Source organism: Telopea speciosissima, chromosome 9 (genome assembly GCF_018873765.1).
Source record: "Telopea speciosissima isolate NSW1024214 ecotype Mountain lineage chromosome 9, Tspe_v1, whole genome shotgun sequence".
Classification (NCBI taxonomy): Eukaryota; Viridiplantae; Streptophyta; class Magnoliopsida; order Proteales; family Proteaceae; genus Telopea; species Telopea speciosissima.
In genome coordinates, this window is record NC_057924.1 from 10255575 (window position 1) to 10283392 (window position 27818).

Here is a 27818-nt window from a genome sequence, read left to right on the forward strand (position 1 = left end):
CAAATATGGTAGACAGTAGCGCACAACACAAGGTTATGTGCGCAAGCTTATCTCCAATGCTACCACACCCCTGCAGGTTTTAGCTACACAAAGGGCTACAAACAATATGTTTCTATTCAGGGTTGAAGGGAGGAACACAAGTTAAGCACATCCATCCAAACCTGGCCTGTAAAATTACACTCTAAAAGTAGATGATCTCTGCTCTCAAGTCCTGCCCAAAAGAAGCAGCAAAAAGGCCTGACTTGTATGTTTCTTTTGAGGAACTGATCCGTGGTAGGGAGTGCATCGTATTTCCAAGCAATAAACGAATGCCTAGGAATATTAGAGAGTAACCAAATTTCTCCGGCCCAATTTACCTTTGGGGACTGGGAGAAGGGAATTCTCAAGTCTATGGAAAGCAGTGCTTGAAAATGGCAAAAACAATGAGAGAGAGGGAGTAGAAAACAATCATACTCTAAGTGGTCAGGACATTCTCCTTTTACAGGGAGAGATCTCTCCTGCAATTCTCTGCCTGGTCTATTTCCCCAAGTCCCTCTAATAGGTGGGGGGACCGATCCCATCCGGACAGTGTGTTTGGGCAGGGGGTATGGTGGTCATTTCCACCCCCAATGAGAGGAATTGCAGGAAATGGACGGGCAGGGAATTGTAGGGGATAAAGATCTGTCCAAAGAGGTCCTAATAGATGCATCTCTCGTAGAGACACGTACAAAAAGGGCAGCCGGCCGACCGACGACGACTCCAATGGTCAAAAATCAATGCTCTCAAGAAACTTTGTCTATTTCCTCTTCTTCTGTGAGCTAAAATCCATGTTTGTGGATGATGGAGTGCGAGAGGATGTCAAGCACAATTACACAGCCTTAAATGTCCATAACTTTTGAGTGATTGAGAAGATAGTATTGGGTTTCCTCTTCAATCCATGAGCGAGAATGTGGAATGGGTTTAAAGTGTGTTCTAGAATGAGCTGCATGCATTCTCTGACCCATTCCATTATTCAAGAATGAGATCGCATACAAAATGACATTTTTGTGGTCTCAGAAAGTGTTCTTAACCTAGAATGCATTCTGAGAATTTGCATATCTGACACAGCCCAACTCCCTGCTCAAATGCTAGTGTGAGTACAAAGAAAAGAGCCACACAGATGCCAATGGTGTTCTATTCTCTTCAAGTTTTAAGTTCAATTTGAAAGCATAGCTAAGTACTTCTGGTCAAATTGGTGCTTGTCTTGCAGTGGACCTTCATCCGTTGCTGTAACTGCAGCGCTGTTGTGCGTCCCACTGTGCACACATGGCCGCTGCTGCACCGCACGATGCGCATAGCAGCGCTGCAGTTACAGCAGCGGATAAAAATTCGTCTTGCGGTGGCCTTGTATTGACAGCTCTTTTCTAAGATGCTTTTTGCGACTTTAATACCGATTTAAAGTTTCAATCAATCATCATTTCCATCATATTCATGGAAAATCCATTTCATTTCCATTCACATAGATTAGGTTTTAAATCTGACTTCTATACTTGTGGCAGATTCATAAATATCAGATCCTACATCAGACTCAATTGGATGCAAATTTTCCATGACATTGATCACCCTTTTCAGATAACTTGACAAAAATGATAAATTCATATTATCAAGTTAATAACAATGAGAATGAAACTTGGACCATTAATTAGAAAAAACCTATCATTTTAGGACATGTCTTTGTTCAGGATTTTTTCTTTTCACAAAACATAAATCAAATCAAAGTCAAGTTTGAAATTTAATAAGCAAGAAAATTATTTCACCCTTTTATTCAAATCCAACCTACTAATTTAATCCTCAGTCTTCCTTCTCTTGTTTGGATTGTTAATAGAGTCATTGTTATGCTCTTGGAGAAGGTTTTCTCCAACAGCTTCAGGTACCATATTTGACCCTCAAAGGAATTGTCATCATCAGAACTTGAAATTTCGTCCTCCTCTGGCTCTTCTATACATGCAATAGAAATTGATATAAGTTTTCAAGCTCCTAATCTTCAAAATTCTCTGGTGACTGCATTCGTAGGTAGATATTATTTATCTCTTCAAGGGGATTTTGATGGAAATTCACTCATATGAAAAGTTAGCCAAACGAATTTAATAAGCATGAAGTGATATTGACAATGAAAACAGAACTAAAATTTACAGCTTGTACAGATTAAGGCCAACAAAAAACCATACAAGTAACTTTTTACCTGTTCTGAATGAACCCCATCACATAGGGATACTGTAGCACCCCCAAATCCGGGTAAGATATGGGAATAGGCTCTCGCGGGCCTCCGTAAAATAACGGTCAAAGTTTCTTTTCTTTTTCCTTTTTCTTTCCTTTTCTAAAAATTTCGTCAGCATGTCCCCTGTTACCTTGCACTTACATTAACATCCATAACATGTACATCACATTTTAATAATGATATCCATCCATAACCTGTAGATATGTATCCATTTTAATTATCCACCTACCTTGTGCATTCTATAGACTGAAATCCATGAAATTGTATCAACACAACTATAGAAAATAAGTTCCATCAACATCTAACAAATAAGTCCTAAATGATTTGTATTTTTAAATTTACATCAAAATGTCTATCCAACAAATTACATCCCAAAACACCTGAGCCATCTACTATGAAGTTTGGAGCCTTTCCCTTTGGATCTCTGGATGCAATCTCCACATTGACACTACACATGTGTCTGCTCTGTAAAAACATTTGTAGCTATGGGGTGAGCAACTAACTCAATGAGAAGGAATACCATTCATACCATGCCCATGAATCTATAAAATTATGCTATGTTGTGAGAACTTATGCTATGCACATGCTGTAAATAAAACTCATAAATCTGGCATACTATGTCCGATCTTACAAAATAGCTGTCATGCATGAAGCTCATAAATAATGAAAACAATATCTAGCTATTGCTCCGTTACTGTGACTTGTAATCATTGTGCTTGTTGGTCTGTCAATTTCTTACTATAAATTGCTTTAATCTGTCATACTCTTTTCCTATTCTGGTGTTAGTCTCTTACTTTAGCTTACATTGTCTGATTATCTTTGTGAATCTCTTACTTTGGCTCTTTTTATCTGGTTTGCTCTTAAATCTCTTGCTTTGGCTTTTTTAGCTGGGTTTCTTTGTGATTCTCTTGCTTTGGCTTTTCTTATATTCTTATACTTCGCTTATCCTCACAGGATCTTCCAGCTCAATGGGGTTGCCTGATCTTGGTTTCTTTCTTTCTTTCTTTTCTTTATGTGATTCTCTCTATGTGATTTACCACTGAGCTCTGTACTGGTGAGGATACACGCTTTGTAACTCTGGGGATCCGTGGATCCAACTGTATCTGGAGGAACGTGAAACGACACCCTGGCCGGTCATTAAGATGCCGGGGAAGCCCATGCTGTACTGTGGATCGACACCCTGGCCAGTCACCTCAATGTCGGGGAAGTCCATGCGCTAATCTATCTCTGGAGGAACATGAGACGACACCCTAGCCGGTCATCAAGATGTCGGGGAAGCTCATGCCCTAACTATATCTGGGGGAGATGTGAGATGACACCTTGGTTGATCATCAAGATGTCGGGGAAGTCCACACCGTACCGTGGATCGATACCCTAGCCGGTCATCTCAATGCTAGGGAAGCTCACTTGCTCAATCTCTGTGTACTACACCCAATACCTATACCCCAACAGGAAATGGTTGATAATCACAGGTCTTTGCTATTTCTTCCTCTATTTGCTTTGCTTTTCTCTTTGCGAGCCAATAGAGCTCTTTTGCTTTTCTTTACTTTGCTTTTCTTTCCTTGAGCCATTGGGGCTCCTTTGCTTTCTTTACTAACCTCTACTTCTAGTCCACCAATGCCTAACTCAACTCTAGGATGAAACTAGAATATTGATTGAATATTCTCTATTGCCTACTCCCAGGTAACGGAAGGGACATTCAGAGACTCATTACTCCACTCATTCCTAATTTTGAATGAAGCATTGTTGAATCCTTCAGTTTCAGTTCTTTTCCGTTCAGTTATTTGCTATACTTTACTGTGCTTTACTTGTCTATATTGTTTTGTACTGTTCTGTAATATTCTTACTGGTCTGTATGGTGTCGGTATGGTTATGGGTCTCTTTGCGAGCCAATAGAGCTCTTTTGCTTTTCTTTCCTTGAGCCATTGGGGCTCCTTTGCTTTCTTTACTAACCTCTACTTCTAGTCCACCAATGCCTAACTCAACTCTAGGATGAAACTAGAATATTGATTGAATATTCTCTATTGCCTACTCCCAGGTAACGGAAGGGACATTCAGAGACTCATTACTCCACTCATTCCTAATTTTGAATGAAGCATTGTTGAATCCTTCAGTTTTAGTTCTTTTCCGTTCAGTTATTTGCTATACTTTATTGTGCTTTACTTGTCTATATTGTTTTGTACTGTTCTGTAATATTCTTACTGGTCTGTATGGTGTCGGTATGGTTATGGGCCTTTCTCTCTCTTTCCCTATTCCTTCTCCTTTCTTTTTTCTCACGGTTCTTTTTTTTCTTTTCTTTTCTTTTTTAGCTTTGTAAGATTCCACCCTCTACCCTCCATTCACCCTGCACTGAAACAAAGATAAATAAATGCTTCTAAGGGGACTTGAGCCTTGGATCTATAGCTTATGGAATGTGTTGATAGCCATTGGGCTATTGATTCCCTTGGTATTCTATACCTAAATAACATATAAAAGTATATCACCCATCTGACATTTTCTGTCTCAAGGTTTACGCGAGTACATCGTATACATGTATGACACAATACATACTCGACACCATGACTTTAAAGAAAATGAAAATCATGGCATTGTCGGCTAAATAATATCATAAATCCTTAAATCGGTCCTTTCTTCTGATCGAACCATTCTGATTAAGTTCTACTGATCTTTGCGTCTGTGATGCCCCACGTTTCGATCGAATCGGCAGATCCGCAGTTCTCACGGGATGATGTGAAGGATTTCTTTGCGGATGGGCCGAACTTGTGCGTCTCGTAGCTCTCTCCGATCTTTCACCTTCAGGGGGTGATCCCCTAGGGTTTTGCTCCTATTGAGGGATTGGTTCTGTCCTCGGTAATGGCACCACCCTCCTGCGGGAAGTCACCTGCTGCCTCAAATAATCCTGAAAAAGGTTTTGGTCCTGGAGAATCTGTCTCTACAAGTCATTAATTTAACCCACTATTGCTGGTGCGTTTGGATCAGCTATTGCTTCCCTGGGTATTTTTTCATCAAGATTTATCTCTCCTGCGTCGACATGTACGTTCCCCGGGTTCTCCGTCTCTTGAAGTCTTTGATGATCGGTTCTCCGACGAGAGCTCTCTAGTGGTGGTGTCTCGTTCCTCTCCCTCGGAGCATTGGTAGAGGGTGCGGCCTTCTTACGTGGTGTCATTGAGTACTTGAGGAAACGAGCTAGTAGAAATGTTGGCTAGCGTCGTTCCCATAAACGGCATCAATCTGTTGCGTCAGAAAATCACCGATTGGTTCTTCGGATGCCGCGACCTACAAAAGGACGTCAGTGACAAAGGAGAACCGATGTGGTTCTGGCCTAGGACTCTTTGATGCCTTAGTTAGATCTCTCTTAGCAACAGATGAATTACTGGAGTTTAAGATGAATAATGGGTTAGAATACCTGAGTATTTATAGTAGAGTATGGCAGTGTGGAGAGTCCCTGTTGGTGATAAGCATTCTTCGTGGAAGGGTCTATCATGTAGTAGGGTCTCTTTATGAAACGCAGAGTCCTGTAGGAAAGAGGTTTCCTAACAGATAGATATGCGTGTTCTTCACGTGTTGGATAACGATCCTTGATGTATGAGTCCGGATAGGATCACATATCTTTGGGATAACGTCCTTCTAATAATAAGATGACATAGACCTTGGCGGTGACGTCATGGTTGGACCTCATTGGCTTGCATGGAGGACTCCTTCTAATAATAAGATGACATAGACTTTGGCGGTGACGTCATGGTTGGACCTCATTGGCTTGCATGGAGGACTTGGTCTCTGGATGACTTCTTGGGTCTATTCCTCTTGGATTTGCCGAATGGGTTCTGTCGTGGTCCGGCTTGGGCCAACCTCTCATTTGGGTCAGGACATGTGGCATCTCGGGGCTGGCCTGTGTATTTTTGGTTTATCATAGGTACACCCAAGTATTTGATCGGAAAAGACCCCGGCAGGATGCCAAGCGATGCCGATATCTACAAATGCAGAGTATGAGGACAGTCACAGAGAATAGGCTCGATTGTCTTTAGTATCTCAAGATAATTTTAACCCCTCCTATCTTTTGGACCAAATGCTGCCCAATTTTGACTATCCTATGCTTATTACTATTGCTTTCTTTAACCCCCTAAGTAATGAAGTTGGCTGGTCCGTTTGTGTTTTACAATAAGGCTAGTTTATTTTTGTTGCCTTTGATTATGCATTTATAGGGAGCAGGGTTGAAGCAGAAGTCAGGAGCTTGGTTCAAGGACTCAGAGCAACAGATAGGTTGGGGTGTCAAGTGAATGAAGCCTTGACTTCTCTCAACTTAGTTGGGCTAATTCCAAAAGCTGAGAATGTTGCCTCGCCAAGAGATTGTGTTTCTTTCCTCATAGAAATTTTCAGTCTACTTGGAACAATGAATGTCTTGTAATTTCGTTTACCAAAAAAAAAGTCTTGTAATTTCAAAGTCTGATCATTGTGTGGTTTAGGGTTTTAAAACATGGAATTGGGGATGAAATCGGTCATTGGAGATTCTGATCCAGATTGGATCGAAAGTGGTGCTTAAGAACCCTAGAACCAATCCTCAAATCTAAAAACAGGGAATTTCAAGGGTTTTGGGGTGCGAATTGACCGTGTCGGATAGGTGGAAATTGGGATCGGGCATGGCTGATTTTGATCTCAATAGGCCGATTCACTGATTCACCGATTCCCAATTTTTAAGAGGGACAATTTCTTAGATCTATTAGATAAGAACCGAAATTACAAGATAAGTAGGTTTATTTACATCCACTACTTTCCATTTTGAAAATATTTGCTCAATCCCTGAAGTTGGTTCATACTCATGCTACGCAAGAATAAAATAAAAATAAACTTCCAAAATTGCCCCAAAAATCTGTTTTATACCATGATGGATAAAATAGGAGGGAAGGGACGCGCAACTTTCTCTACCTACTTTTATTTTTTTTTTATTTTTTTATTGCTTCTCACTTTTGTTTTTTGTTTTTATTTTTTTTTTGTTGACCGAGTTTTCTTCCACCAACTGTGAATGAGATCCCATTCACCGCAAGGCAGGAGAGGGCAGGAATAGGTATTGAATTGGGAGGGTATTTTGGAACATACAAAAATCCTAAGAGGGGTTTGTGAATTGTTTTTATTGTTTTCTATTCCAATAATTAAGGTGTACTTCTCTTTGGATAAGATGCTATAGTTTATTTTTTTATTTTTTTAGGGGATAATAACCACTTTGATTTCTTCTCGTAAAATTATTCTTTCATTGGATTTCATAGCTTTTAAAACAATTAAATGAGGTTGGTGCAATTTGGAAGTTTGCTTTTATTTTTTCTAATGTGGCATGAGTACTAACCAACTTTGGGGATTAAGTAAATCTTTTTAAAATAGAAAGTAGTGCATGTAAAACAAATTTGAAACCTACTTATCTTTTAATCTAGTGGATCTAAGTAATTTTTCCTTTTTAAAACCCTGGTGTGGTTAGGTTGCTTAAATGGCTGGCCAATAACCTTAGCAAGACAAAACTATCTCTTTTCTATTTTCGAGTAATTAGATTTGTCCAAAAATTTCATGCACAACCTTGTACAGTTATGCCTCCTCTCACAGTAGAGGGTTGAAATGACCGAATACCCTTCTATTTAACTCATAGTCACCTACCCCTCCCTCATGCACCCTTGCATGAAAACTTTCCCCATTAAAATTTTCTTTCTTTCACTTTTTTCCTTAAAAAAAACACTTTATTTTTCTACAAAAAAAAAAAAAAATTTATTTTGATTTACAACCAAGTCGCTATAAACATAACATAAAATTTTAGGTCTCTAGAGCATAGTTGGAAAACCAGATTTTGACTCAGGCGAATCACCTGAGTCGAGTAAAAAATTTGCAAAACCATTTCATAAGTCATGTAGACTCGATTATTATAAAAATTGACCAAACTCAGTTCGAGTTATTATAGACTTGGTAATTATGCCCAAGTGACACGAAACTCAGTGCGTTTGGTCAAGTTTGGTCAAAACTCACTCTCACTCTCTCTCTCTCTCTCTCTCTCTCACTCTCTCTCTTTATTTACCAATGGACTATAGAAAAGTTTGTTTTAGTTTCCAATACAAGGGCGTGGTTTTTGCATAGGAAAGTGCATACATCAATCGTCCATAAATATGTAAAAATGAGTATTAATAATAAACACTTTCCTATGCCCAAAGATTGGTGGATCGTATTATATATTAATGCATGTATTCACAATTAATAATGAATATTAATGATAATCTTTTGATTAATTTAGAGAAATGAGATATTTCATACCCTTCAAATATCTTTTTAATAGTGAAAAAGTCCAATGGTCTTACCCATTCTCGATATTATGTATATTAATTATTAAATATATTAAAAGTTAAAAAAAAGGACTCGTCTTGATCAGGTTTAACTCTCGTGAATCACAAGAGAATAAAAAAATCTGATTTTTCAACTATATTCACAAGACAAAAAATTCATTGACTAGTGTTAGTTAGCAGTGGACTATCAATACCTTGTCCTACCCAAAAAAAAAAAAAAAACACTATCAATACTTTATAAATAAAAGTAAAAGAGAAAGTTTTCATACACAGTGTGTAAGTATGCACGGTCGTATCCTTTCTCACAAAGAGTTGAAAAAATCATAAAACCCCCACCCATACGGATGAAGACCCGGAAAGAGTTGAAAACTTTCCCCTTGTTAATGACAAAACAATTGCTACTTTCTACGGATGAAGACCCGGAAAATCAAAATAAAAGGTTGGTGGCAGTCAACTATGATAACATCTCACCGCCCCATGTCGGAAATCTGGGGTGATTCTGAGGAAAGTTAATTCAAAAACTTAGCCGCTTCTTCAACCTATTCACACGTTAGCATTAAAAGTCTCTTTTTTCTGATAGAAATCCCGAAATGGTTGAATCACACAATTTTTAAAAGTTTGCCCATATTTAATTGGCCAAAGATTTCCTCTCTCACAAGGAGTTAGAAAAATCATAAAACCCCACTCTTATTTTAATGCCTTGAAACTCTCATCCTCTCACATGCACGGCTTACACAACTGTGTATGAAAACTGTCCCCTATTTAATTCACAGCAATTTTTGTAGAAATAAATTGCATCCCACCCACGAGTCTCCTATGACAGAAAAGAAATCAAGAAACCGCTCTGAGGCTGAGTAAAGCTAAAGCTAAAATCCTCTTCTTTGGAAAGCATGTGTTCACATTTGTGTAATCTAGCTACTAGCTAGGGAGAGAAAACGCTATCTGGGTGTGTGTGGTGCACTGTTCCTACACCCTGACACATGGCACGCAAATGACTATCGCACCCCTGAAAATTTCTGCCTTTTCATGAGGATGCAACTTTCATTTCACGTACCCTGTGTCTAGGCATAGGAACAGTCCACCGCACGCACCCAGATAGCGATCTTTCTCCCATTCTACTATTCTAAGTAGGGAAAAGGCTGCCCATCCCGGACAACATGCGTCATCCTCTCTATTCTCCTTTGGAAAAAAATACCCTTGCCTTCCCGTGTCTAATCCTGTGACTAATCATGTGATTACCGTATACTGTTAGCGTACCAAAAACCGGCGGTATATGTATAGCCAACGTTCTCCCATCAAAGTAATACATTGAGAAATAAGTTGCATACTTGCATCCCATCCCACGAGTCTCCTGTGACGAAAAGAAAGCAAGAAAACCGGTCCAAGGCCGCGTAGTTTTTTTTTTTATGAAATGGAAAATAGATTAGTTAAATAAAAGAAATGCCCGAAAGATACAACTTATTCCTAGTACATTTGGCATTTATAGCCAAATCATTTGCAGTCTGAATAAAACTCCTGTTTTGTTTACAAAAACATAAAGTAGAATAAGAGGCCACAATATGGTTGATGTCCCACAGATCCGTGAATACTTCCCCAGGCCATTGTTTAGTAGATTGAGTAAGCCAATTGATCAGTTCTAAACAGTCAGTTCATATGTTGAGAGGAACGCTTAGTCGTTGATCCTATCCGCCGCAATTCAAGTAGCAGTTCTTTTGCTTGTACCTATTGTGATGACCCTACATAACAAAAGTCTGAACAAGCACACAAAAATTTATTGTTATGAATGATAATGGCTGCCCATCCTGCCTCTCTAGAGTCTGATAAAAAACTGTCATCACAGATAATTGTTAGTGAATCTGTCTGTGTAAGAGGAACTATTTTCCGTATTGTATGAGGAGAAAGGTAGATTCAATATGTGGTGCAAAATAGATGAGGCTTAAATCCCCAATCCATCTGTTCACATTCTGGATTATTGAAAGAGGGTTGGGTAAGGTATGTGATACCTAGCAGCAATTCCGCTCTATCCAGATAAAGTAACAGGTAATGGAGAAGATGGATAAGAGAATTTTCATATCAAAGGATGGGTTTGGGGGGTTGATGGTCATGGAGTGAAAAAGGTCAAGGATGGAGGTGCCCTGGAGAAATTCAGTTAGCAGTCCTAGAGGTCCTGCATTCCAGATGTGTTTTAAAAAATCAGAAGAAAGGAAGAGATGCCAATGAGTTTCTCTATATGACCCACATAGAACACAAGAATCCGAGATATGAATGATTTCGATATGTTGCTCCGAGTACCAACCCTATCCGGAAAATTTTTCCATAGGAATAGTTTGAATTTGTGATGTAATTTAAGTATCCAAAGAAGTTTCCAAATTCCTTTGAATCAATCCATTGATGATTGGAGGTGTGGATTGAAAGATTGAAGCAGTTAATAATCGAGCAACAACTTTATTGGTGAGATTTCCTGTTTTTGTAAAGGGACAAAAGAAGAAATCATCATGTGGATGGGTTGGTAGGGGAATTTGGAGGATACGTGCTGCAATTGTGGCTGGGAAGATAGAATGCACAAAAGCAGATTGGAAGGAGAGATAAAAGAATCTACTAACCCATGCGATCAAAAAGCTATGAGTTTAATAATGATCTTCTTGTAGGTTACAGTGCAAAGACTTATAGGCCGGAAATCCGCAAGGATTAGAGTATTTTCTTTCTTTGTGACGAGGATGATTTAACGTATGATTTGTTTGAAAAGATAAGGCCCCATAATTAAAGAAGGATGTGACAAACTGCAGAATATCATTTTGCAAAAGCTCCCAGTTTTTATGCTAAAAGATAGTCGAAAATCCATCATGGCCAGGAGTTTTATTGGGACCAACACTGAAGACTGCATCCTTTATCTCATCAAGAGAAGATATAAAAGCAGCGTTCTCAGTATTAGGGATGGTGACTGAGAACAGAGGTTCTATAAATGAAGGATCTAGAGGATTAGAAGTACTTAGAATAGAGGAGAAATGGTATGAGAAAAAGAAGCAATAGAACGAACCTCAGTAACAAGCTAACCATCGGAGTTCTTGATGCAGTCAATGTGGTGGATTTTAATATTAAAGTTAGAGATCGAAATCCAACAGTAGTGCTGAGGGAGGTTAACCAAAAGAAGAGGAAAAAGTGAAACTGTGAGAGAAGCTTAAAGAAGAAGAAGACATAACAAAGAAGAGAAGTTGTGCTTATCATGTCGAATTCTATGTAGATTTTCACTTTGTTCTCTATGTCATATGGCTTCGGGAGCTGAGGCTGTTTTTTATATTCAACTTACTACGTCTCCTCATCCTCACTCTTTTTCCAATTCAGACCGTCTACGCAGTTGCCCGTAGCGGTCTGTGCGATGTAGACTGGACTGCATGTGCAATGACCGCCTTATCTCCGCTCAGGGAAGGCGTTTGGGCAGGGATAAGGTGATCTTTGCGTGCACCACTCAGATCGCTATGGGCAACGCGCTGTAAAGGATCTGGATCCCTCTTTTTCTCCCTCTTCATATTCGTAGAAGGCGATCCTCCCTCTTCCAAGTGAGATCGCTTTGAAATTTTGCATCGTTTCTCCAAGTCCAATATGGACAACAAAGTTTCCGGTCCCTAGGGGTTGGCCAATAGAAATTTAGCTGTAGAATCTGAGAGATTTTTTAATTGATGGACGTGATTCGGGTTCAATCGTCGATTAGAATCTGGCAGATCCGAACTAGAGCAGGTATCTTCAAAGAGAGAAAGATAAGGATGAAAGGATGAATAAGAAATTAAATAATTAAATAAATGAATAAAAACAGAATGGAGTAAAAAACGGGAGAGAGAAAAGAAGTGGGGCGTTTTGAAGAAAATATCATTAGTTAATAATGTACCACGTGTTGCTTAACTAGCGTACCAAAACAGCAGTTGCTGTCCTTGTACAAGTGTACATGATCCGAATTTTAGACTGGGGGGGGGGAACGCATCGTTGTCTCTGAGTCTAGATCCTTTCCAATGACATTTAACCACTAGAGTCGATCTCCTACCAATCAAAATCAGAGTTGATCTCCTATCAATCATAGAGCATGGGACCACATCCCATGGATGGTGGGAAATGGACTCTTGTCATTGGAGAGAATCTGAATTCTTTGTCTCTGGCTCCCAGATATCAACCCATGCTTTTTTATTGATAGAAACATATCAACAATGTGAATTCTTTTTTGGAAATTTGAGATTTATTCTCTTTTTCCTTTTTCGTCTTTTTACTATCTAACTCCTTCTATGGGTATTCCATAAAGACTGTAAAAGTTCTCCTTTCAGAAACAGATATAAATACCGACATAGCTTCCAGCGATTTTAATCATCATTTTATTCATGGTTTTTTCCATTCTCAAAAGAGAAGAAGAAAACCAAGAAGAAAATGAAGAATCCATCTTCTTCTTCTTCTTCCTTTCCACAGTGGCAGTTTCTCCACCCTGAAGATCACAACAGCATCTCATCAAACAAATTAATATTTGGTTTCACCATTCCAACCATGGCTATGGTTGTTCTGGCTTTCTTTCTCTGCATTTTCTTGGAGACAAAAAGAAGAAAGACGACGACAAGATCCATGGAGAAGATGAAGAAGTATTGGGATCTTGAACTCAATAAGCTTTGGAAACATTGGCCGATCATGGACGTTTCTCGCTTACTCACTTACTTCTCATGGTACCTTGTTTTAAGAACGGAGTTCTTGATTCTTGCACCGAAGGAAGTAAACTTTTAAGTAATTGTCACTCGTTACGTACGTACAGGGAAGATGAGTTTTTTTTTTGTATTTGTTTCCATGGATCTGTGAAGAAAGTTATTTGCACAACTGGTGGTTGGTTTCATAGTACACTAAACCAGTTTATCCAATTTCTGTTTTAGGAAAACGTACGGTGATTTAGAGATTAAGATATCATAGCTAGAAGCTGCTAACTGCCAAACCTTATGTATTCCCGGAAAAATTTGGATCCATGGGGATTGGTCACCAACAACATAAGATAATGAGGCATTCTAATAAAGTTATGCACTAACAACATCCTTCTCCTACAATTTTGTGGACCAGATTAGCTATTGGATCTTGGTGCATGCTGAACCAACAACCCAAATAAATTATACTCTATAAAAATTGAGAATCTAAAACAATGCGGAAAAGAATGGAAATCGTAAACAATAATCATAAAATGTAGATAAAGATAATGAAGGCGGCCAAATACATTCCCCTCAATCAAACGCAACAATATAGTAATCATCAGATGGGTAAGCCAGCTCAGTAGGAAGTATGGGGGCTAGATCTTGTTTTAGTGCTCACGGTTATTGAATCGTCAAAGTAATAAAAAAACCCTAATTCCAACACGAAGAAGAGCAAAATAGGATTTGGCCTATCCTCGAAGAGCAAAAACCTAGGGTCATTTCACATTTGGGACCCACTTGTGGGACCACTGTGACCACCCCCCCCTGTTTTTGTGTGGTTTTGCTGGGCTGGACGCTCTGGCTCCCGCCACTGCAGGACAGGAGCCTTTTCAGCAAAATAGGAACAGGTAATTTGATGTATAAACTTCATGATGTCTTTATTTCATTCATCAAAACGACATTTATATAATAAGGCTGATTACAAAAGAAAAGGAAACTAGAATAAAATAGAAAACAAAAAAAAAAACTAAGAAACTAATATTCTTATATTGTGCACAAAACTTCGGAGGTTGCGCACACCCTTTAAAATTGTAAGATAATGAAGGCCAAATACATTCCCCCGAATCAAATGCAACAATACGAAAATCATCAAATGGGTAAAGCCGGCCAGTATGAAGTATGGGGGTTAGATCTTGTTTTAGTGCTCACGATCATTGAATCATCGAGGTAACGAAAAAACTCTAATTCCAACACAGAAGAAGAGCAAAATAGGAACAGGTAATTTGATGCATAAACTTCATGATGTCTTTATTTCATTCATCAAAACGACATTTATATAATAAGGCCGATTACAAAAGAAAAGGAAACTAAAATAAAATAGAAAAATAAACTAAGAAACTAATATTCTTATATTGCACACAAAACACCCTTTAAAATTGCAAATTCGTTTGTGAAATCTTACTTTAATGAATGAATTGATTGGATAACCTGTAGAGCATTCGCTGCTGTTTTCGAAAAGGTATTATGCCTCCCGTAACTCTACCAATGAAAAAAGTTCTGACCTCGGAAAGTGAGCTGACAAATTAATATTTTGAACCCGATCAGGTGGATTCTCAGTGGTACAACCGATCCAAGATTCTTTGGAAATCTTCTCTACATCATGAGCTAATCTCTCATCAAAGTGTGGGGAAGAAAAAGAAAGGAAAAAAAAAAATCGTATTAACCATTCATCATGAACAGAAAGAGATGAGGACGGCATAATGTTAGCTGAAGTGGCCTATCATGCTACATCAGCATAAGTATTCTAATCCAGACTGAACATAAGAGTTCTAATCAGGATTGAGCATAAGAGTGCTATGTTGGTTTGAATATGAGTTCATGAATTGGATTGGGATTCTACTTATTTTACTATGATGGATGGAACGGAAACAAGATTGAGAAATATTACTACAAAGTTCAGAAACACATTGCAAGGCTTCAGAGTAGCAACAATGGCAGGTTTACTTGATCCTAATGGAAGAATAGATAACAATTTTGCAGATATTTCAGCCTACCAATAGCAACCTCCTAAAAAAAGAGGAAACAAAGAATAAAGATAATGGAAAAGTTTCTCTAAGCGGTCAAGGAGAGTAGGCTAGCTAGCACTTCACATGAAATGACTTCGATCCCTATCCTCCTATATACGAAACCATTTAGTTGCACCTCATTGGTGCACTCCTCTATGCCGTTTGTTGAGAAAACCCTCCCCCTAAAGATAAAGGCTTTTGTTGATGACTCACTTGAGTTTTTTTTTGTGGAACATATGAACATTCAATACTTCACAATCTGCTTAGTGTAAAAAGACCAACTCCAATAAAAATTGGGGAGAGGTTCTCCAAGCTGACTCTCCTTGGAAGCTATGGATCGGGAGAATCAAGAACACACTCTACCAAATGTATAACCGAGTAAGGGGAGTTATAATTCTTCTAGACTGTAGTGAAACTCTCTGTTATATACTCAGGGTGTTTGCTCAAAGAAAATTTAATTCTTCTATTCACTCCATTACAATGAGTAAAGCTTTTACAATTTATAAAAAACTAAAAACCTTGATTCTCAAGTCGAAATTTCAATCCTACGGCTGAGAGCATGGAAGAAAAATTCGACCAAAACCTGTCGAAACCACTGAGTTAACTCGGTTTCGCAGGTTTCCGAGATGAGTTGAAGGGGGATTTTATAAAATCCCTGGATTCGATCGGGTTTCAATGGTTTTGACTATATTTCGGTGGTTTCAACACATATGCCCAGCGAAACAAGGGGAAACTTGGCTCGAAACTAGGACAGGTAGATATTTATGCTAGAAACTGCCAGAAACCAGGACAGACACTTAGTTATGATGTCTAATATCATTTAAGTAAATGTTTTTGTATTTGTATTTCATTTACAAAAGATATTATTCATAAATAAGCAAATACCTCTTATTTGAATCCAATAAAAATAGTTAAAAAATCAAATTCCAAAAAGAAAAAAAGTCAACCCCCTAGTTCAAGAACAAAAACTGAACTTTCGACGGTAGGTGTAATTTTCAACTTTCTAATGTTAGGGTTTTTCTCAAATTTAAAAATTTCATAAATCTTAGTATCGTAAGACATTGCTAAAAATCAAAAGTGCGGTAAAATATTCATTTGTTTTTATGTCCAAAAAATATTTGCATTCAGAGCGATTTTGACAGCATTCGTGCACACCAAATTAAGTTTGCCCGGTACATAACTCCTTCAATATAAATCAGATTTAAGCAATCTTGGACTTGTTGGAAAACTATCAAAACAAAGCTTTCTAACAAATCCAAGATTGCTTAAATCTCATTTATATTGAAGGAGTTGTGTTCTGGTCAAACCTTATTTGATACCATGTCCAAGAACAATATACAATATCAAACTTGGAAAAAAAAACCACAAGTAATATTTTTAGTGTTCTCTATGCGAAACTAATGCATGGATTGGGTTTAAAATGTCAAAAATAGGCAGTACAACAAGAATCAGGGCAAAAAAAAAACCAACTTCTGGGCCTCGAAACCAAGGATCGAGTTAGCCTGGAGAAAGTCCCAAGTTTCGACCGAGATATAGTCGAAACCGAGATGAACTCGATTTCTGGCTGGTCGAAACCTAGTCGAAACCCCAGTTTTAGAACCTTGACTGAGAGAACCAAAGTTATTTTAGGTCTTTTGAAATTGGTATTTAATTTAAAAGTCTAATGAGAGAATCACCTTACATACGACTTTACAAGATATTATAATTACGATATTAAGAATCCAGTCTAGAGATGTTAGGAGGTCATTTTAGGAGAATCTCATCTCCTTTGTTCTTTGTATACATAAGGCCTTCAAATTCAATCATTTTAGGTATTTTAGGATTAATGTCTTAATGTCCAATGAGAGAATCACCTTACATAGGACTTTACAAGATATACAAATTACAATATGGAGAATCCGAAGTCTAGATTTGTCTTTTGATATGGTCCTTGATGAGTAAACCTTTGAAGCTCTTGATCCACTAACTGTGTGAAACATCTCCAATGGCTTAGTCTTGATGCCTTGGTTGGTCTTACTGAAGTGTAGAAACACTTCATGCCAATGCACACAAACTATCATGTGCATTATGAGACTTAAGAGAGAAATTAGATTTAATAATCTTTTCACTTATGCACCCAAGTAAAGAATAAAAAAAAATCAAGCATAGACATGCAATACCTCAACGATGCTTAATGTATGAGGTTTTTTAACCATGCTTAATATATGAGGTTAAAATAAAAATTGTTTTGATTCAAGCCCATATGAGTTTTATCCCTTAAACCCAAAACCTAATAGATTCCGGCCCAACAAATAGGTGGCTCGATGGTTTATTCTTGCATTGATGAAAGTTACTAATTGTGCAACATGTGTGCTGCAATCACTAGTCACTACATCAGTTTATATAATTTTACCTAATGTTAAAAATGTAATTGAATTTTAGAAATTTTTCGAAGATTTATTTAAACGGACATAAGATAAAGTAGGATTAAAAGGTGCCATGACTAGATGGACAACATATTCACAATATTTGAATGCGAGTGATTACAATCATATGACATACATGTCAACATAGCAGGAAGGGTTTTCATCTACATCATAGAAGAATCCCTACCTCTAATTCCTACTAATCACATTTAATCAAAATCAAATCCCAATGAAACAAAGAAAAAGTTTATTGCTTAAAATTTAATCTTTCAATAAATTATGGAGACTACAGGAGACTTACCAAAGTGTCTGTTGGACAAACTTGCCATACAATGCATGCCATGGCCCAGCCTGAGGAGAGCCAGTGAATTTAGAATTGGACCTAAACATGAAGCCAGCCCAATCTTTTCTATATGAATGTATAGATATACACAACATCAAAATACTCGTTATATACTTACTATTTATTCTCTTTCCAAAATTTTTTGAGTCCGTCTAGTTGCAAGAAAAAGGTAAGTGAAGGGAGGTGAAATTATATTGATTTTAAAAAAGAAAGTGTGTAATCATGATTGTGTAGCCTATTTCAGATATAATCTTGATTTTCCATTTCAAATCAAAAGGATTTAGTTGTAAAGTAAAATTTACTAACCAGATTTGAAATGTTTTGAAATTAGTTACATAATTATATTTGGTAATGATTGTAAAAAAAATCATTTAGTATTGATTTGATTTCACCTCCCTTCTACACACAACACCCAAAATTTTTGTCATATACTTAATTATTTATTCTCTCTCCAAAATTTTCTGACTTCATCTAACTACGAGAAAAGGGAAGTGGAGGGAGGTGAAATTGATTTTAAAAAATTAAACTTTGTAATCATGATTGTGTAGCCTAAATAAAAATTTGTAAATAAATTTGGTGAATTATATATTTTAGATATAATCTTTCGGGTAAGAGACCGTTGCTTGGTCGTGTAGCCATGTACTAGCATGGGGGCCTGGTGAAACCTCTGGTTAGGTTGTACAAATTCAGATAGAGAGAGAATAACAATTACAAGAGCGAAATCTCAATTCTGATCTGACTCACACTTTTGAAGTAAAATATTTAATAACTTTCATTTTATAATTCGGTTTGAGGTGATTCTAGTTGGATATGAAAGCTAACAGATGGGGCCAAGTAACTCTAGCTGAAGTCCCCAAAACATGAGGTGGACCAATAACAAATAACAAGGAAGAAAGTGGATCTTTATCCCCTCAATTTACCTACCCCTCAATTTCCTCAATTATATCTAATAGGGGGCAGAAATGACCACTCTACCCCCTGCTTGAACCTTCAATGCTAGAACCAATCTACGATGCCTTGATGCATGTTCCTAGGAGGTGAGTGGAGATTCAAAGAGTTTTCTTAGTTAAACAAAATAAGGGAGCTTTATGACTTGGGGAAGAGCAAAAGACACTCCAAGGGACTCCAACAGAAAATTCAGCCAAGGGTGTTTGGGCCAGCTTCTTTGGTGCTTCTCAATGACTTGGTCTACAACATTGTTGGTGCTTGGTCATGACTTGGTCTAGGGCCAAGTGGGTTTTATGGACTTGGTTCTTGATGCAGGTAGATCTTCATAAAAGCTTAGTTGTTGAGCTTGGATGCAATTGGGCTGCATTAGGGCCGATGAGAACGTGCACAAAGGTATCAACACAGATGAGATTTTTTATTTGAGGAGGGGCTGGGCGGTAATTTTACATGCTCCCATGTTTGAGCGCAGAAGCCACACAACCAAAGAGTGTTCTTTCCCTAATCTTTATTTTCCTATTTCAAATCAAAGGGCTTTGATTGAAAAGTAAAGTAAAATTTACTAACCAGATTTGAAATGTTTTGGAGTAAGCTACATACACATATTAGACAATGATTATAAAAAGAATCATTTTAGTATTGATTTGATTTCACCACCGTTCTCTTTACTTCCTTGCAATCAGAAAGATCCTCTTTGATCTGTATTTATCATGGGCCTATCAGTGTTTCTCAACGGTATGTTTTGGAAACAAGAAGCCTTTCTTAATGGCCCCAAAATTTTGCAACTTGACAGATCAGATGAGACCCCAATTTTGTGGATAAATAGATTCGAGGTCCCTAGTCACTTATCAAGTTTTAGCCCAAACAAAGTTCCAAAGTGGTATAGACCTTTGAAAAATCCAGGACTATGGGAGAGTGCATAGTAGTGTTCGGAGCATTGTAGGTACATATGGGCATACATGTGGATGCATGGACATACATTGAGGTATTTGATTGAATTTGATTATAAACTCTGAAACTCATCTATTCCAGACCATGTCCACTCTGTCAGAATAGCCATATTTGCTCCAAATGGCACAATGATAGTGGGCCATTTATGACGTCTTTCTTAAACAGGGTCATGTAATGATGTAAATTAAATATAGGGGACAATAATTACCAAAAAAGGGAGGGGAGGGGGCAATAATTAATAAAAAATAAAATAAGGCAGAAGTATTCTAAACATGTATTGAGGTAATCCCATATCGGTTGTGGGTGCTTCGACTATCAAGAATAAGAGCCACAAGAGGCCACCCCCACTTAGTTTTAAGATGAAAGCTTAATATGGTATCAGAGCTGGTACGTTGGGCCTCCGTCGATAATGGGCCTGCTCCACCCACGAAGACATAACCTACAAGAAGACTTGCACGTAAGGGGGAGTATTAAAGTAATCCCACATCGACTGTGGGTGCTCCGACTATCAAATATAAGAGCCACAAGAGGCCACCCCACTTAGAACCAATTGGTTTTAAGATGGAAGTTTAATAGCATGCAACGTTTGAAGAAAGGCACAACTGATGCTTTGTTGTAGTTTGGTTGGGGCTTGACATTAGTGATGTACTTATGGCCTTTTCATATGAATCCTGCTTCTCCATATGTTAGTATGGTGCTCGAAAAATGAAGAACAAGAATACAACTAGGAAAAATCCCACGTAGTACTATCATGATGGACCATCAAATTTGTTATGTGGTTATCCAAGGAATGCCCCATCCATCCAATGAATCAACAGCCGGTGACGTAAATGCTCAAAAATTAGAAACTCATTTAATTCTCTTATTTTTATAGTTTTTTGGTTGTAAATTGCCTTTATAAACTGACATTAAATGCTACATTAAATGTTGTTTACCAAAAAAAACTGGCATTAAATGCTATTTGCCAAAAAATTGACATTAACTGCTTACCACACTTGAATGGTTGATAAAAAGTTAAGAAAATGTTGGATACATAGATAGTACTGTGAAAAATTTTTCACATGAATAACTTGCTTTGCCATATAGACAAATGATTTGGTCATTTTAACCATTGGATGATTAGGAGTTCTCTAGGTAACAACATATCAAATTTTGGTGGCCTATTTCAATTATACTATCTACCACGTAAGGCTATTTTCCAATCGTTTATTTCAGTGGTGCACCGGTTCCTTGATATACATAGCCAAGGTTATAGTACCCTTATGTATCCGATGATAATGTCTTTGGTATTTATCTTTGCCCATAGCTTTGAAATTCGCATTGACATTTAAGGTAACCCTAGATATATAAATTCAGAGTCCCAAGAGCTACATCTCATTTCAAAATTCTCACCACTCCTTTTTCTTTGCCATCTTTCTGAGGTGAATCAATATTTCTGTTCTTTACACAGAAAAGAGGGCTCAAGCAAGTAGAAAATTCCATCACAAATCCTTGGTCATTAGCAAAATCATATTGAATCATCACCCTATTGTTTGGTGAGTTTGTTTTCCCCTTCTTTTAATTTCTTTAGATTTTGGTGTTAAATTTATATTGTACTTCAACAAATCATGTGAATAGTTTTAAAGGTTTTCAACAAAGAGATTCATGGATCTGTCATAAACACTAGTGTAGATCTATATTTTTTTTGTTGAGTTTCTTTTGAGAATGCAAAATATTGAAACTTTTTAAAATGTTTTTTGGAGTAAGCTACATAATCATATTAGGTAATAATTATTAAAAAAAATCATTTGGGTATTGATTTGATTTCACCTCCCTTCTCTTTACTTCCCTTGCAATCAGAAGGAGCCTCTATGATCTATATTTATCATGGGGCTAGTAGTGTTTCTCTTTTTTTTTTTGGGTACGGTATATTTTGGAAACAAGAAGCCTTTCTTAACGGCCCTAAAATTTCCACTTGACAGATCATATGAGACCCTAATTTTGTGAATAAGTAGAGTCGAGGTCCCCAAGTCACATATCAAGTTTTAGCCCAAACGAAGTTGCAATGGTTGATAATAAGTTAAGAAAAAGTTGGCTTCACAGATTGTGTGAAAAATTTCCCACATGCATAACTTGTATTGCCACATAGACGAATGATTTGATCATTTTAACCATTGATGATGAGGATTAGCGGCGATGGAGTAATTTGTGTCAATTATTTATTGGTTTTTCCTAGAGATGCACTTGCACAACTATTATGTACAAATACAAATTCTTTATATGTAGTATTTCTATCTGATTCTTTTCATGTTGTTGTGTGTCTTAAAAAAATACAATTGGTTTTTCTTTTTACCTGATAATATGACTAAATGAGTGAAACATGGATTTTCACTCTGGCTGTTTTTTGGTTCTTAGATTCCATTATTTTGTCACAATGGGAGAAAATAATACATAAAAATGCTAATTGAATCCACAAGTTCCATTTCATATCCTTTTTTGTTTGGCTAAGAAACACATTACAATGGGGTAACATTTTATGACAATCATGTATTTGTGTGCATTTTTGTCATACATATTATTAAACAAAATTGATAATGCATGTTTGTGCGTGATTTCTTTTTTTTTTTTTTTTAAATTATACATATTATTACAAATCATGATTTGGAATATCATTGGAAGATGATTGTAGAAGCTGTGGCAGGTTTCAACTATCAAATTGAAATCCAGCTACTAATTAGTTTTTTTCTATGTTACAACCCTGGGAATATCATTACATTGTTTAAGTTTGTTCTCAATTATTTTAAACAGCAAACCTACGAAGTTTTAATGGAGAGTTCTCAGAGAGGAAAACAACGATTGAAAGGAGGAAGTAAAGAAACTATGGAAGAAGTAACCAATAACACAAAGGATAGGATTACGGAATTACCTGAAGGGATATTACACATGATCCTTGCTTTCTTAGAAGCGAAGGATGCAGCTCGAACAAGTTCCTTGTCAAAGAGATGGGAAAGTGTTTGGGTGTCCTTCCCTGTTCTAGATTTTGATGAGACCTTTTGGCCTTCTCGCAAAAAGTTCATAGATTATGTAAAAAATTCACTGCAGCAACGATCACAGGTGTACATTCAGAAGTTCAAGCTCTGTATGAAAAATCTGAAACCTGGAAAGTTCAAAATATCTTCTTGCATTGACTCATGGATAAAATTTGCAACAAAAGGCAACCTTGAAGAGCTAGCTATCAACATGTCAGCTAATAATGATTCTATACCACTACTCCATTTTGAAGACAAAAAATGTAGGTTTTGTTATAGGTTGCCACAGAGCATCTACAGAACAGAATCTCTTACTGTATTAAAGTTAAGAAGGTGTAAGTTGGTGCCTTCTAATGAAGTAAAACTTCCTTGCCTGAAGACATTATCTTTGGAGGAAATACATGCAGAAGATGGGATCGTCCAAAATCTAGTCTCTACTTCCTTGCTTGTTGAGACATTGATTTTGATAAGATGCAGTGGTTTGAAGGATTTTTACTGTTCTAGTTCTCAGCTACAAACCTTAATAGTGGAGTATCTGCCTGAATTGAACAAGTTTGATATAGAAACACCGAACCTCCAATCCTTTTCTGTGGCTCTATACAATGACCTGTTTACGAAGTTGTTTCAAATCAATGCAGCAAGGCTGAAATCTTTATCACTGCGCTGCCTTACAATAGCAGAAGAGATATTTCATGGCCTGATTTCCAAGTTGCCCCTTCTTGAGAATCTAAAGGTGGTACGCTGCGGATTGCCGAGAAAACTTAAGCTCTATAAAAGGAAGCTTACAAGTTTGGTGGTGTTCAAATGCAAGAATCTGGTTGAACTTGGGATTGATGCTCCAAAACTCATTTTATTCAATTATACAGGTCAGATGTTGCAGATATCTCTCATGAACACTTCTTGCAAACTTCATGTGGAACTTCATTTAAAACCTATTGCTGTTGATTCTCGTTGGTTCTCTGAATTGAGGGAGATTCTTGGGTGGTTTGGTCATGCCCAAATTCTAACAATATGTTGCAAGGCTCATAAGGTATGGGTAGGAATACAAGCTCCATTATTTTTATTTCATTTTCTATGATTCAAGTGTTGCTCCAAATATAAATTTTTTCCCCTCTTTTGTGGATCTTTCCCTCGTTATAGACGGAGAGGTTTATCATTCCAAAAGAATTAAGGGAAAGTTCAGTGCCTCCACTACTTGATCTAAAGCACTTGCAGCTATTGACATCCACTGAATCAATTATGAATTATGAAGAACTTATTGACAGTCTGCTCTGGATTTCTCCAAACATTGAGACTCTATCAATAGATATGGATTCGAGCTGCAAAACTCTAAAGGTATAAAAGTCTCCTTCACAGAATCTTCTATGTACCATTACCACAAGGTCTATGATGACTACGTACTTGCCTCGACTTACTATGTATCTCATTTAAAATATTGATGTCTACTTCGATAGATTTTCTATTAAAGTTTACTAAAACAATCTGTGTTATCCATTACTTGAATCTACAGTTTCAACCAAAGGACCTACTGGGAGAATGGGAAGAGTGAAATTGCTACAGGTTCTTTCTTTCTTCATCACATTTCCGTGGTAGACATCAGTAGAAGGACATTGACGCAGTAGTCACGGGTTCGAGTCTGGAAACAGCCTCTCTGCGAAAGCAGGGGTAAGGCTGCGTACATTATGACCCTCCCCAGACCCCGCAGTGGTGGGAGCCTCTTGCACTGGGCACATCAGTAGAAGGACATTGAAGGAACTCAAGGGAAAACCATCTATTGGACTTTGTGGCTTATTCAAGTTCTGTTTTTATTTTCTGTTTTATTCTTCCTTGTTGATCTAGTTGGTTTGTGACTTTGAACTATAAAGAAAAGGCACAGACTAAACCTCATTGTGTTCAAATTATATCTATTTGTTTTTATGACTTGGAACTGCAAAGGGAAGGTTGAAGGAATATATAATACCTGTTATAATTGTTTGATGCCTTAGAGCTATCAAAAAAAGGCGAATGCTTAGCCTATAATGCTCAAATAATATCTGAAGAAGCTTAATGTGGATGACTGTGAAGAGTCTTCCAGTTCCTCGTACTAGAATCCACCAAAATATAGTCATAAGGAGAAGTGCTAATTTTGTGTGGTGTTTTTGCTCACAAATGTGAAGGTCTTGGAGACAATCAATGTCTCTACCCAGAAAAAAGAGACCGGAATTGCTGCAACCATCTGATATACCATCTACATGCTATTTTATAGCCTCCCTCATATTTTCTAATATACTTACCTTGTTGATTAGATAATCGTTGTTTTGTTATGTATAATTAGAATACATATTTTTTGGATAGATCACCAGATTAATTCAAAATGGAAGAAAAACTGTACAGGGAAGGGGCCTTGACCAGTTGACCCTTTAGCATGGAGAAGGGCCCCAAAGGACAAAGGCCCTAATTAGGAGGGCTTACAACCAGAAAACAAAGGGGAAGATACTCCTATTAACAGCACTTAGGCTATGGAATCATTGATACCAAAGAAACATCCCAATGATCTGTAAGCTTACTATTCCAGCCTGATGACTTCCCTTGGAATGATGGAATGACATTTATCCCAAATATCAGATTTGATGTATCGGACAATGGCCGGCTTTGGTCTTGTCATGTTAGGAATCAGATGATCGTTTCTCTCCTTCCAAATATGGTAGACAGTGGTGCACAACACAAGCTTACCAATATCTCCAATGCTACCACACCCCCGAAGGTTTTAGCTACTCAAAGGGCTACTAACAATATGTTTCTATTCAGGGTTGAAGGGAGGAATACAAGTTAAGCACATCCATCCAAACCTGGCCTGTAAAACTACACTCAAAAAGTAGATGATCTCTGCTTTCAAGTACCACCCAAAAGAAACCGAAAAAAGGCCTCACTTGTATGTTTTCTTTGAGGAGCTGATCCGTAGTAGGGAGTGCACCGCATCTCCAGTCAACAAACGAATGCCTAGGAATATTAGAGGAAAACCAAATTTCTCCAGCCCAATTTACCTTTGGGGACTGTTGTCTAATATGATGCCATGCTGATTTAGAGGAGAAACACCTGAAGTGGTAATGTAAGACAAAAGCAAGGTCAGATTTAGTCCCAAAATAAACCCACAATAACCAATGAACAATCCCAAGTATAGGGTGTTAACCAACACAGGTTCAGCAATATAGGGTGGTGCTGGAACTCAGGTTTCAGCCAGCAGAATGGGCCAATATCAAGGTCGAGTTCAAGTCTGGACCAACACAGGTCACTCCCAAAATTGGGGCCAATTTGGATGGCTAGAATCAGTCAAAGAGAAAATCACCAAATTAGAAAGTAGGGGACTTAGCTGTAGAAACCAAACCAGTCAGTAACTTGGACCAATACTTGGATCGAGTGGAGGTCCTATGGAGGTGATCCTTTGCTGTAAATTTTGTACAATACTGTTGGCAGAGTTGGGAGTTGCAGGGGTGTCACCAAAATAGAAGGTTTGGAAAATCTTCAAAAAAAATAGGTCTGGACTTGAGCTCCTGTGCAGATCAAGTGAAGGAGGGATGGAGATAATCCTCTGCTGAAAGTCTCAGCCAATATAGTGGATTTGGGAGATATGAGAGTGTAGAAACCGCTTCCTCTAAAAGGCCGACCTTGTAGGAAAGGGAGGAAACAATATGTATATCATACAGGAGCTTTTAACACGGCGGACTATCCAAAGGGGGATACGGGTGGATAAATAATTTTTTAACACCTGCCCGCTCCAAGGGGAACTCGATACCATGACCCCTGCCTACTCTAATACCATGTAGAAACAGATTTGAATTAGGTTAATGCTTGGATGATTAGTTCACCCCAAGCACATTGTATTTATAACTATAATGAAGTAGTAAAAATAATTACATAAGCAATGTGAGATTAAACCACATAAGAAACTAACAAATAATAAAGGAAAAAAGTCCAGAATACCCCCACGGTATTCTGGCCCAATATAACTAACAGAGAGGTTTCCCAAATTAGAAGGTTGTGGTCTACAGGTCTGCCCAGCCTGCAAAACCCTCTCAAACTGGGGTCAAGTGGAGAAGACAGTAGGGAGGTTGTGTGCTCCAAAAATCAACCAAAGTTAATGGCTTCTTGCAGAGATATTGTCACACCCCGGCCCGGTTATTAAGGGCCAAGTGTGGCGGGATGTCTCTGACATCCAACCAATCCCCAAGGATCACAAGTGCAGTACCCTATTTACAATCATTGCTCACAGACACAGTAATCAGAGGCAGCGGAAACAATTTAATTAATAGAGATAACATCATTAGTAAGAGAAGTCTAAGTGATATTTCATTTATATAAAGGATAAGGCTTGTGATACAACTATACAGTTCTCAAAGGTACCACAGAGTAAAAGTATACAAGAAACTATACTATAACTATATAAAGCATCTATAAAGCATAAAAGAGTGGGGAGGTAGCCTGGACTATCAGGCCAAGATCAGAAGGTTGTGCAATCATCACGTGCGCACGAAGTATCGTGCACTTCAAACTCCAGCGCCGCAAATTCAACATTAGAAGTAACTAAATCACCTGAAAAATAAGGATATCCACAGGGGTGAGCTCTCAACTGAGTCCAGTAAGGGGGGTAAAAGCATACAAACACAATTATATTCATGATGCATGTGCTAAACTAACATGTTCCTAGCACAGATACTAAGTCTCATGGGGTATAAGTACTACTACTAGTGGTAGATGCTAACCTCGGTCCCGGAACTAACCCTTCGGTCACTCGAGCGAAACCATTCTACCACAGTGAGGACCCGCCAGTTCCGGAACTAACAAATCGGACCCCGACAGACCCCCAAATGACCAACCCTGCCTGTTTATTCCTACAGCGGAATTAGGGACCCGCTAACATGGGATAG

The 27818-nt window shown here is 37.8% G+C and overlaps 1 protein-coding gene and 1 long non-coding RNA gene across 2 annotated transcripts; both read left to right on the forward strand.

Moving 5' to 3' along the window:
- Positions 1 to 1857: 1857 nt before the first annotated feature.
- On the forward strand, positions 1858 to 19807 carry LOC122639657. Its single transcript, XR_006329554.1, has 3 exons — positions 1858 to 1983; positions 6583 to 6585; positions 19797 to 19807. It is a non-coding gene; the product is annotated as an uncharacterized LOC122639657 (long non-coding RNA).
- Positions 19808 to 22711: 2904 nt separating this feature from the next.
- LOC122638629 (F-box/FBD/LRR-repeat protein At5g53840-like) lies at positions 22712 to 24463 on the forward strand. Its single transcript, XM_043831486.1, has 3 exons — positions 22712 to 23944; positions 24055 to 24249; positions 24425 to 24463. The coding sequence occupies exons 1-3, from the start codon at positions 22712 to 22714 to the stop codon at positions 24461 to 24463; spliced, it is 1467 nt and encodes a 488-aa protein (XP_043687421.1).
- Positions 24464 to 27818: the final 3355 nt, after the last annotated feature.

Excerpts from the sequence above, each read along its gene's own strand:
- LOC122638629 (XM_043831486.1), top strand. The coding sequence starts at position 22,712 with ATGGAGAGTTCTCAGAGAGGAAAACAACGATTGAAAGGAGGAAGTAAA. Across the intron at positions 23,945-24,054 it reads TATGTTGCAAGGCTCATAAG|ACGGAGAGGTTTATCATTCC; the intron begins GTATGGGTAGGA and ends CCCTCGTTATAG. Across the intron at positions 24,250-24,424 it reads CGAGCTGCAAAACTCTAAAG|TTTCAACCAAAGGACCTACT; the intron begins GTATAAAAGTCT and ends TTGAATCTACAG.